Source organism: Pithys albifrons, chromosome 28, assembly GCF_047495875.1.
Source record: "Pithys albifrons albifrons isolate INPA30051 chromosome 28, PitAlb_v1, whole genome shotgun sequence".
Taxonomy (NCBI): domain Eukaryota; kingdom Metazoa; phylum Chordata; class Aves; order Passeriformes; family Thamnophilidae; genus Pithys; species Pithys albifrons.
Window position 1 is genome coordinate 6,606,959 of NC_092485.1, and position 11,527 is coordinate 6,618,485.

At 57.2% G+C, this 11,527-nt stretch overlaps 1 protein-coding gene across 5 annotated transcripts; it reads left to right on the top strand.

The window, feature by feature from the left end:
* The first annotated feature begins 2,848 nt into the window (after positions 1–2,848).
* LOC139683469 (inositol 1,4,5-triphosphate receptor associated 2-like) lies at positions 2,849–11,393 on the top strand. 5 transcript variants are annotated; one of them, XM_071578641.1, is made up of 15 exons: positions 2,849–2,982; positions 5,422–5,576; positions 6,449–6,492; positions 6,885–6,961; positions 7,116–7,179; positions 7,477–7,552; positions 7,794–7,821; positions 8,425–8,565; positions 8,677–8,808; positions 9,107–9,254; positions 9,736–9,788; positions 10,365–10,415; positions 10,534–10,616; positions 10,712–10,825; positions 11,150–11,393. In XM_071578641.1, exons 2-15 carry the CDS (start codon positions 5,455–5,457, stop codon positions 11,307–11,309), a joined length of 1,293 nt encoding a protein of 430 aa, XP_071434742.1. In that variant the 5' UTR covers positions 2,849–2,982; positions 5,422–5,454; the 3' UTR covers positions 11,310–11,393. The 5 variants fall into 5 exon arrangements, with proteins under 5 accessions (XP_071434742.1, XP_071434746.1, XP_071434745.1 ...); XM_071578645.1 differs by lacking the exon at positions 11,150–11,393 and having other exon boundaries at positions 10,534–10,570; positions 10,712–10,821; XM_071578644.1 differs by lacking the exon at positions 11,150–11,393 and having other exon boundaries at positions 10,538–10,616; positions 10,712–10,821.
* The last annotated feature ends 134 nt before the right edge of the window (positions 11,394–11,527 follow it).

An 11,527-nucleotide genomic window follows, 5' to 3' on the forward strand; every position in this document is an offset into this window, starting at 1 on the left:
CTCCTTCAAGTTTACTCATTTAGTTCCAGCCAGAGGAAGGAAACTGAAGCATGAGGTGATGCCCTTAAGGCTGAGAGCTCAGATTTCTTTATATAAGAATCTCCTGAGCTATTTTAGGTGACCGTGGACGGATGAGGCTCCAAAGTCTGCATTAGCTGGAGACAGAAACCTCCAGGGAGCGGGTTGTTGCTGTGTTTGCATTCCACTCAATTAGTGGCTCAGTGGAGTGAAGCTATTGTAGGGCTGCCCAAAATATGACATAAATAGGAATTGTGCCGTGATCATCAAGGTCTGAGCCTGCTCTTCTGGCTTTATTAGGTAGCAGGCTCTCGTCTTTGCAGCTTCCCTGCAGAGCTGCCACCAAGTGACCTCAGTGTCATTGTCCCCAGTGCTCCATCTGACCGTAGCTGTCGCTTATGTGAAGGTGCCAAGGACAAAGTGATTTCCCAAATCCATGGCACTCGCTGTGTGGTGTCATTGCTGGGCACACACAGGCTGTGTGCCCCTGGAGCCCCGTGTGTGCCCCTGGAGCTCCCCATGTGCCCCTGGAGCTCCCCATGTGCCCCTGGAGCTCCCTGGGTGCCCCTGGAGCTCCCCGTGTGCCCCTGGAGCTCCCTGTGTGCCCCTGGAGCTCCCCATGTGCCCCTGGAGCTCCCTGGGTGCACCTGGAGCCCCGTGTGTGCCCCTGGAGCTCCCCGTGTGCCCCTGGAGCTCCCTGGGTGCACCTGGAGCTCCCCGTGTGTGCCCCTGGAGCTCCCCGTGTGTGCCCCTGGAGCCCCGTGTGTGCACCTGGAGCTCCCCGTGTGTGCCCCTGGAGCCCCGTGTGTGCCCCTGGAGCTCCCCGTGTGTGCCCCTGGAGCTCCCCGTGTGTGCCCCTGGAGCTCCCCGTGTGTGCCCCTGGAGCTCCCCGTGTGTGCCCCTGGAGCCCCGTGTGTGCCCCTGGAGCCCCGTGTGTGCCCCTGGAGCTCCCCGTGTGTGCCCCTGGAGCCCCGTGTGTGCACCTGGAGCTCCCCGTGTGCCCCTGGAGCCCCGTGTGTGCCCCTGGAGCCCCGTGTGTGCCCCTGGAGCTCCCTGGGTGTCCCTGGAGCCCCATGTGTGCCCCTGGAGCTCCCCGTGTGCCCCTGGAGCTCCCCGGGTGTCCCTGGAGCCCCATGTGTGCCCCTGGAGCTCCCCGTGTGCCCCTGGAGCTCCCCGTGTGCCCCTGGAGCTCCCCGTGTGTGCCCCTGGAGCCCCGTGTGTGCACCTGGAGCCCCGTGTGTGCACCTGGTTTCCGTGGTTTTTGCAAGAAATAGTTGTCAGGCAGGGATCAGCTTTGCAAGCTGCAAGGAGCATTCCTGACCTGCTGGGAACCATTGTGCTGGCTTGTGGAAAGAACCTTGTTAGCCCTGGTTTTGCTTTTGCCTGCAGCTTATCGTGTGCTGTGGATTCCCCTGGGGTGTATGTGCAGGTAACAATCATGTAAGGAGAATTTGGAGCAAACCCCAGATACGCTGGACATGCTGGTGAGAGACTGCTTGTTATGTGGCAGTTGGCAGCACCTGCACAGAAGACTTTACTTTTGACTCCTCTTGACCCTCAAGAACTTTAAAGTCCAGCCTGAACAATGCATAGAAGTGGAGGATGCAGCATAAAACATCAGTCAGCTTTTATAGTTTAGCAGATCCTTGGCCAAGGGTGGCGGGAGCACCAGGACTGGCTCTGTCCTTGTCCTGATTTAATAGCAGTATTGGTGAGGAGAAATATGAAGATTTGTCCAAGATCTTTCCTAGGCTGGATGTAGAAAGCATATATATAGGAGTATAATTTTCAGCCAATTTACTTATGATATTTGACAGTGGTTCTTTATCTCCTTCCTTTTCTGTTTATAGAGATTTACCTCCTTCATGGTATAGAGGAGAATTCCATTTTTGGCCTAATAGGTCTCTGTTTTTCTTAAAAAGAAATTCATAAAATGTGATTGCATGGGTTATATGTCCACTTTGCTGCCTCCCTATTCTCCATAGTAATTTTTGAACCAGTTACATGACAAGATGATCCCTCCACTCCTCAGCTGCCACCATGGTGCCATGATCAGGCAGCAGAGAATCTCCTTGGGATGGGCAGAGGTGTGCAAACACTGCATCCATGGATATTAAACACCAGACATCAGAGCCATGGAGGAGCCTTGGGCCATGCAGCACCTTGTTGGAAAGGGGTGAAACTCAGCAGCTTTCCTGAAAGTGGTCCATATCTATCCTGAAGGGGCTGCCCCTCTCCCAGCAGGAGCTTCAGGCATGTCCAGGCAGTTGCTGTATCACCTTTTTGCAGCAGTGCCAGCGACCCACAGTCACCCTGCTTCTCCCTGGAGGTAACTGCATGTCCAGTGACAGCTCATTAATTTGCATGTGTGTGTAATCTCCAACATGCTGATGCAGATTTGCACAGAAACTTGGAGGCTATGACACCCAGATGTGAGGTTGAACTGCTCTGGGGAAGGCTCAGCAATATTTATTTTTTAACTTTGAACTTAAAATTGGGTAAAAAGAAAGACTGTTTTTCCTTTTCATCTGTTTTTTTGTCAACAACATTTTTATCATAAGAAGAGAATCGTGTTCTTCCTTGGGTAGCCAGGTCCCTGTCGGCTGAGGATCCAGGGCTGCAGAAAGGTGACTTTGTGGGAGGGCTGGAGTGTTGTTTTGTGTTTGGGCCCCTGCACAGACCTAGTAAATCATGCTTGCTGCATCAGCAGTAGCAGCCAGTGTCGGTCTGAGCAGCTTTCTTCCCACACGTGGATAATCCAGATGACCACAGTCTGCAATCTGAGCTGCAGGTTCAGCTCAGCTTCAGCAGGAGCCCTGGCAGATGCTGTCGCAGTAGCTGCTGCATCACCAGAGGAGCCTCGCTGGAAAGAGAGCAGGGGACAAAGCCAGACCCCACAGCCACGTGCTTACCTCCCTGCTCTGGAGATCTCCCAGCAGGGTCTTGTTCATCCCCGCTGACCAGGTCTGTGTGAGGGGAGCTGGGCTGCTTTTGCTTTTGAGGCTCTATGATACTTAGATTGCAATTACGATTTAGATGCTCCCAGGTTAAAAATAAGAATACATAAAAATCCCTGGGTACTTTTAGGAAATGCTTTTAGAGGCTCTTCAAATGGGATGGTTTGCAAAGAGGGGTATTGCCTCTTATTAACCCTCCTGAGGGTGTGGGAGGGAATAGGAGAATTAGTGTGATGGTGTCCTTAGGTCTGTGTCCCTCACAGAGCACTTTGCTGCAGCTGGACCTGCCAGGACACTGGAGCAGAGGCCACAGAGCCTGATCTGCTGCCTAGTGGCAGCTGCTGCTCCCGGGGAGGAAACCAGGGCTCTGGGCAAAGGTGTCTGTCCTCCACCCCCCTTGTTTTGTAGCCCCTGGCCCTGGGGCCACACCCTGGGCTCTTGCTCTGGGGCAGAGCAAGGGCTGGAGCCTGGGAGAGGCTATTTGCCCTCTCAGGCTATAAAAGGTTTGCAGACCCCAAGGGGCTGCATGGTTCCTTAGGGTACATGGGGATCCCTGGGCACAGGCAACAGCAGCTGCCTGCCTGCAGCCTGGCAGTGCTGAGCATCAAGTCCAACTCTGTAAGCTCATTAGGAGCAGAAAGCGGCTTTAGGGGATGTGATGGATTTGAGCAAAGGGATTGGGCAGAGGAACGGGCAGTGGGATAATGGCTGGTGGGAAAGTGGGGCTGTTGAGAGGGGCAGAAGGAATGGGGATCCTGGGCAGAGCAGCTTCCCTGCATCACCAAATATACAGGTGTTCCTTATCAGCCATCCTGGCTGATCCCCTGCTGTGCCCCTACAAAAGCATGGGGGGGATCCCCCATCTCTGGAGGTCCTGAGTCCTGCAAGGGACTTGCTGAGGGTCAGGACTGCTCTGCTCTGCTCTGCAGACACCTCTGTAACCTCCTAAAAGCGGGTGCAGGAACTGGCCCTTCACTGAAAACAGAGGTTGCCTGGCCACCTGCACACCACTCTGCCCGCCCCGGCCGTCACAGGGAGCTCCAGCTGCTCTCATGCCTCTCCTTTAAAGGCCTTCTCTCATCGGGCTTGTCCCTGGCAGCTCCTTCTGCTGCAGATGCAGTTGTTCTCCCCTCCGGGGAGGCTCTGCTGCTGGCAGCTCGCACCATGTGGGGCCCCAGCATCCCCTGACCCACCATCTGCTGGCTACGCCGTGTGCCCGACCCCCCTGCTGGGTCTGAGTGGGGGGACCAACAGTGCTGAGTGCTGACTCCGAGCTGGGTGGCCCCAGCATCTGCCTTCAGCTGCTTGAGACGAGTTCAGGCAGGTAATAATGACCCGGGGAGTGTTTGGTAAAGCTGCCACACTGAGGAAAAGTGCTCGTTTTGGCTCCCTTGATGCCAAACCAGCTGCATGCCTCTGTATTTCCATCCCTAAAACAAAGATAAGGAGTGAGTTTCTGTGAGGCTGTCACAGCTGTAGTGAGACAGCAGGCTGCAGGGTCTGCCATGGCTTTGCAGCAGGCACCAGCCCTCTGGAGGGCTCTGATGATTGCTGATGTGATGAGTTTGGCTCATCCCCCGTGGCTGGGGGCTCCTGAGCCCCTGGATGGGTGAAGGTGTCAGTGACAGTTCTCAGTGTACAGGCATGAAATGGGCTGGCTTTGACAGATGTCAACTGCTGCTTGCTTTCACACCTTCATCAGGTTCTGGGAGTCAGGTGATGGCCCTGCTTGGTGCTGGGGTGACCTAGACTGAGCTTGGCCAAGGCTTTGCACAGGCATGTGGGGCTTCAAGCAGTCCATGCTCTGTGTCCCCATAGATCTCAGCTGCCTTTCCCATCCCAGCCAAAAAAATTCTGCTGCCCCATATCTGCATTCCTGTGGGCAAAGCCTCTGAGGAGATGCATCCTGTGGGATGGTCCCTTCTGCACAGTGACTTTACCCTGGACTAGGAGAGGGACTCTGTGAACTTTCTGCATCTTTCTCTGATTCTCTAAATATTGTAAAACAGCTTAAATCAGTTGTCCAAGATCCCTTGGCCTTGTAAATCTTTTACAGACTCTCTCTGGAAGTCAGCATGGCAGGAGGATGCTTGGGGATTGCTCTGTCTGGGGGACAGTGTGTCACTCCCAGTCTGCACTGGGTGCTCTCACTGGCTGGTGGGTGCAAAGTTTCCTCCCCTCCTGGAGATGATCCGTGTCACGAGCCCCAAGTGAGGAAAGAGGGGTGGCAAGAAAGTCCACCCTCAGTGCTGCCCACAAATGGGGCTTGTATGAAATTTCTCTTTTGCCTTGCTCCATGCCCACCCAAATCCCACCATCCTCCTTCTGAATCACAGCGGGCCTCCCCACCTTTTTCCCACAGTGCTGAGTGAGAAAATGCTTTAAAAATACTACATTTAGAGGCGTTCTCCATCTGTGCACAGCTACTGTGTGTCTCTCATGATAGGTGTGCTGGTCCTGGAGCCTCTGTGCTTCACAAATGAAGCCACTCACAGAGACCTCACTGGGAGAGAGGGAAGAGGAGGTGCAGGGACTCACCCAGGGGCGCCGCCGGCGGCAGCGGCAGAGAATGAGCTGCCAACTCGGCCCCTCACCTCAGAGGTATGTGCACATAAGATTCACCCCATAGCTCTTGGGGTGCTGGTGAGGATGGGATGGGGATGGCAAGGCAAGGCAAGGGACACTGAACATCATTTTGTCATGGTGGCCCCTTCTCTTGCAGCCACTGCTCTCAGGGAATGACCCCCAGGCTTGCCAGGAGGTGAGGAAAAAGCCCTGCTGTAACCCTTTCCAGAGCCAGGGGCAAAGTTTGGGGATTCAAACCCTTTCCCAGTTGTGTGCTGGGCTCTAGCATGGGGCTGCAGAGGGCTCTTTGCACAGCAGCCCTGTATCCCCATGTGCTGGTGACCTGCCATCCCTGGCATGCTCCAGCACCCCTGACCTCAGTGAGCACGGATGCTACAGAGCTGCCAGACTTTCTTGCACCCAGGGCAGGGGTTTAGGGTAATGAGACCATCCTGGTGCACTTTTAGGGGGGCAAAAGCATGCACCCAGGCATGCCATCCCTGTAGAGGGTATGTGAGATGGTGCCTGTGCTCTGTTGGCAGCTGGATGTTTTGTGCTAGAAGGGGCCAGCCCACAGTGAGGTTTGCTTGGCAGCCAGGGGAAAAAAAAAAAAGACAGTGCAGAGGAAAAGCACGACCCTGGTCCGGTGACTCATTGCTGGCTGGAAACGGCTTCAGCGGGCTCCTCGCTGGCAGCCCTGCAGCAGCAGCAGGAGTGGAGGGGGCTGCTGCCCCTGTGTCAGGGAGAGCAGGGACGGGGACAAAGCAGGCTCTGGAGGATGCTCAGCAAGGACCCAGGTCTGGAGCAGCACCCATTGAGGGGTGCCGTGGCAGCTGGGGAGGGTGGGGATGGGATACTGTCGATGCTTTCTGTGTTTCTTTGAGGTTTACCCAGGCTTCTTTCCACAGGGAGCAGCAGGCAGAGCTGTCCAGGCTCCCATCTCCAGATAAAGGTAAGGGCAGCCCAGGGTGGGGATGGGGGCAAAATGGTGGGGCTTGCACCCTCCCTCCCTAAGCAGCAGGAGGGTGTCCCCTGGCCTGGCAAGCATTTGTCTGCAACCTCTTCCAGCCCTGGGACCCTAACCCCACCCCTGGATCTGCCTGACCAGCTGTAACCCACCCTCTTCACCAGATTCCTTGCCCTCCCCTGCTTCCCCTGGCCCAGCCTAGCAGCAGGTCTCCTAATCCCACAGGGATATTTTGCAGGGCACCTGCCAGCTCATGCCCCCTGTGGACCTGCAGGCTGCCAAAATGCCAGCGGTGTTTTTGGGGGTCTCCCCTGAAGTGGTGTCAGGCTGGGAAGGGGACCCTGCTGCCCAGCTCCCACCACCCCTTCTGTCCCCAGGCGTGATGAGCAGTCCCCAGGGGCACCCAGATGGGGTTTTGGCTGGGAGCAAGCAGAGCGTGGAGTGTGTCAGCAAGGTGAGAGGGAGCGGAGGGTAACAGGTTGGAGAGGACCTTCCCTCCCCAGTCACTTGAGCTCAGCCAGGCCTCCAGCCTCTTGGTGCTGGTCTTTTCAGGATGCCATGCAGCATCAGGGAGAGGGTTGCTCCAAGAGCACTCTTGTGCCTCCCAGGTGCCAGGCAGGGACAGGCAGGAGCAGGCTGCTCACACCGGGGGCAGTGAGAGGACTGAAGAAGGTGGGTGAATCCCCATCCCACATCCCACCTGGGTCCCCTTAGGGGAAGGCTTGAAGTAGCTGTGGATGAGTGCAGGAACAAGATGTTCTGATGGGGGTCATCTCCCTTGGTGGGTATATGGGGAAGGGCAGACTGGCCTGGGGGGATCTGTAGCATCCCTGATGCTGGGGGAAGGATTGGGACAGTTCCACACCAGAAGCACCTGCTCCATGCCAGGACAGGAGGGCAGAGGGAGGAGGAAAGACCAAGGAAAAGCCCTCAGGTGTGGTCTGTCATGGTGTCACTGCCTCCCTGCAGATGCAGAAACCCTGGAGGAGCCAGTGCTAAATTTCCCCAGCGAGCTCTCAGCACTGGATAGACTCGGCTTGCACAGGTAAGACCAGTGAGCACCTGCATCCCTCTGGGGGGTTTGGGACAGGGGAGTCCTAGGACACCACATGATCCAGAGATTGGACTTTCTTCGTTTTTCATTGCACAAGAGTTGCTGTCCAGGCAGTGGCCACTTAGCTTCTCACTTCTGGTGGTGGCTGGCCCCCCTTGGGGGAGAACAAGGGCATTTTCAGAGTGCAGCCCCTATGATGCTTCCATCCCTTACAGCACTTATCTTTCTGCAGGGTGGCTTTGACAGAGCAGGATCTGGAGGTGAGGGCTGCCAGGGGCTGCAGGTGGGCTGGGGAAGGGGGACACAGGGACAGACACCTTGCTGGCTTACAGTACCTTGGCTGTGCCCTGCTCCTGGACACCCTTCAGGCACTGCAGTCCACTGGTAGATCCCTTATAAACCCTTTCCCAGCTATGCTTTTGGCATTTGGAGGCAGCTGCATTTCCATGGCAAGATGAGTCTGTCCTCTGAGTGCTCAGCAATCCCACAAAGTGCTCTGCAGCTGTTGAAGAGTGCCCTTAGCTCGGGAGGTGGCTGGAGCCATGCTAATAATAATTTCCCTGTAAGTGCCAGGGCTGAGTCAGGCTCCACCATCAGCTGGGACCCACAGCAAGGGCTGGCGTTCTCTCTGCCAGGAGGGCTCGGGATTTTCGTGTGCTATCAGCTGCTTGGGAGGCTCAAGGGACTGTTCCCAGCATGCAGCAGCCTAAGAGGTGCTGGGGAAAGGCAAGTGCTAATTGTCTTTAGCACTGCCCTGTTTGGTGGCATGCTGGGAGGTCTGTCTGTGCCTTGGGGACAGCAGCAGATAACCCTGGTGGCTTCCCTTCTGCCCCATACCCCATCTCTCATCCCCCACCTCGTAGGCAGCCTTTGCCCACCTCGCCCTGGCTTTCCGCTGCGACATGTTCACCCTGCAGCAACGGATGCAGGTGGAGAAACGGGCTCGGGATGCAGCAGAGGAAAACATCCAGGAGGAGCTGGGGCAGTGCTGGACTGCCCTGGAGGTAGGTGGGCACCAGGGCAGGGGGCTGGCACGTGCTGGGGACATCCAGCCTGGGAGGGTTTTGGACAACTTCAAGTCCCAGCTCCAGCATCTCCATTCTCTCCCCCCACAGAGGCTGGGTCAATCTTGCACCAATGTGGGCTGCAAGGAGACGCTGGAGCAGCTGCAGCACAACCTGACTGTGCTGTCGGCAGCTGTTGAGCGGGCAACCAGAGCTGCGGAGAAGCTGGGCGCTGTACACCAGGTCTGTGCACAGCCCAGGGCTCCCTGCCAGGGCTGGGAGTGACACAGGGTGCTACAGCTGGGCTTGGGGACCCTGGCCTTGCTGGTGTTTGTCCATCCTCCTCATGGTGCTGGCCTTGACCTTATGTTTGCATGAACCGGGGTGCAAGGGATCTGCCTACACTTGGGAGCAGGAAGGGGATGCATCTGCACTCCTTGGGTGGAGGTACCATGGGACGCACAGGGAGGGACTGGCAGAGACCTGGCTCCTTAGGCACCAGGAGGTGCAGGCCCTAATCCCCCATACTGCCTGGCTACAGGAGGCCAGGATGAGCCGAGCAGCAGAGGTGATGGTCCAGCATGTGGAGAACCTGAAGCGGCACCACATGCGGGAGCACGCGGAGCTGGAGGAGATGAAGCGCCTGATCCAGCAGAACTCACGCAACCGGCAGCTGGTGGAGACCCAGGGTGAGGTGGGCTCTGCCGCTGGGGCCCGTGCGGGGTTTGCATGGAGCAACCCTGCAGGATTGGTTCTGAACCCCTCCAGGGGGACAGTGTGACCCTGCACCACAGAACCAAGGGGTTGTGTGAGTTGGGGACCAGTGGTGGGGGACAGCTGGGACCTGATGGCAGATGCAAGGGGTCGGTGTAACAGCAGACACAGCGTGGGAGCAGCTGCTGGTGGCGGGAGAGCCATCTACCCACAGCCCAGCTGGGAATGCGGAGCAGGGGGGCCCCATGCACACAAAGAACTCTCTGTGTCTGGACACCAAGCCCCCTCTGTGCCACTGCTGTGCAGTGAGCAGGTCCCCCTGGCCAGGGCACTTCTGCCATGCACAGAGCACGTGGCTGGGACAGCTTTCAGTGGGAGGGAGGTTTGCAATGGCCCGCTCATCAGCCCCATCTTAGTGTTGGAGGACAATGTAAGGCGGCTTCTCTTTGCTCCCAGATGATGTGGAGCCACGGCTGAGGCCTCACCCCCTGAAACGAACTTTCCAGCAGGTAACTGGGCCCAGTTCAGCCATCTCAGAGCCACTGCCTCCCCATGCCTCACTGCTCTCCTCAGCTGGCTGTCCCCATGCACCCCCCTAGTCCCCAGGCAATGCCAGTCCAGCCAGCTGCTTGCTGCAGGGAAAATCTGCTAGAAGTGCTAGGGATGAGGCAAAATGTAGGGGGAGCCTCAGAGAGCTGTGGGGAGACAGGGTACCTGAGGCTGCTTGTCCAGAGATCTCAGGCAAGTCCCTCTGCATTGCAGGGTCATAGCATGAGAGCCACAGGCTTGGCTGTTCTCTAGCACCAGCTCGAATTTGGCACTGATTCCCCTACAGCCCAAGAGGTAGGGGAGCACTCAGGGAGGGGGTTAGGCAGCCCCACCAGCACAGCTTGAAGCAGTAATGACAGCTGCAAACCCCTTGGCTTTGACTTTCCCTCATCTCCCCAGCTTCGCCTCTTAGTGCCAGGACTAGTGCAGCTGACAGTGTCCCTTCTCGGTGTGCCTTGCCTGTGCTGGGGAGGTGATGGGGAAGGAGGGGATGAGAAGCAGCTGGCCGGTGCTCACCCCCAGCCCATCTGTTGCAGGGGTCTGCCCGCCGCAGAGTGAGCATCGCTGTCATCCCCAAGCAGCTCTTGGTAAGGACACTTGCAGGCAGGACAGACAGAGCTGTGCCCTGCTGTCAGGCATGTGTCTCCAGGATCTGTACTACTGGGGGTCTTGGTCCCCACTGATCCTCACACTTTTGGTGCCCAGCCAGGTGCCAGCCCTGACAGCCGAGCAGCTCTGGCAGGTGAGCCGGAGCCAGAGGCAGCCCAGTGCTGGCCCAGCACCCAGAGGTAACTGGCAGGGCACCACGTGCCAGAGCAGCCATGGTACTGGCTGCCTGCTGGCCCACGTGGGACAGCACAGACCCTGTCTTCTTCCTCCCCAGGAGTGAGCTGGAGCCACAGGGCCAGAGCAGTGCCGTGACCGGGCAGCTGGTGGCTGAGGCAGAGGGCAGAGGCTCAAGTGCAGGGAATGAGGAGCCAGAGCACCTCGGGCTGATGTGAGCAGCACTCAGTGTGTGCCCAGCATCCCCCTGGTGGACTCTCTGTGGTCTCCAGGTGGCCAGCACTTGGGAAAGGGGCTGGGGGATGTCGTGATGGAAGGGCGGGATGTTGTTGGGCTGCCTCAGCTACACCCTGCTGTGCCTCAGTTTTGCCCATGCATCGTGGGTAACCCATGCCCTCCCCAGGCTTGTTGCATTTGGGTTTGTAAAGAAGGGCCAGTGAGGTCTGGGGTTAAACACCCTCTCCATCCCCAGCTGGGGTGGAGGTGGGATTTGCTCTCTCCCATGGATGATGAGTGTACCCGGTTGCCTTCTCCTCAGGTCCAAGGGGTCTGCAGTGGAGGTGTGGCGGCCATGGCTCTTCCTCCCGCAGCACTACTGGGTTTTCTTCTGGCTGCTTCTCATGAGCATTGCCTTCCTCCTCCTCATACGTGCCCTGGAGCTGCAGCGGCTGCAGTCTGCAGCGTCGCCCAAGGCCTAGCTGGACTGGGGAGGAGAAGGCAGACAAGAAGTGTCACTGCTCCTTCCTCATGCCGTAAATCACCAAAACCCTAGAATAATAAAATTGGAGGGAAAATGGGGGAATTGTAATGCTGGAGCAGGAGGAACATCCTGTGGATCTAAGGTATGGTTGCCACCTCCATATAAGCATGAAGGGTTCAGGGAGCTGCAGGAGTCCTCACTGACACTGTGAGTTTG

What these genes read in the sequence shown, in the direction of transcription:
- LOC139683469 (XM_071578641.1), top strand. Translation starts at nt 5,455, where the DNA reads ATGAAGCCACTCACAGAGACCTCACTGGGAGAGAGGGAAGAGGAGGTG. An exon ending in CTCGGCCCCTCACCTCAGAG is followed by an intron (nt 5,577 to 6,448) that starts GTATGTGCACAT and finishes TTCTTTCCACAG; the next exon opens with GGAGCAGCAGGCAGAGCTGT. An exon ending in CCAGAGCACCTCGGGCTGAT is followed by an intron (nt 10,826 to 11,149) that starts GTGAGCAGCACT and finishes CCTTCTCCTCAG; the next exon opens with GTCCAAGGGGTCTGCAGTGG.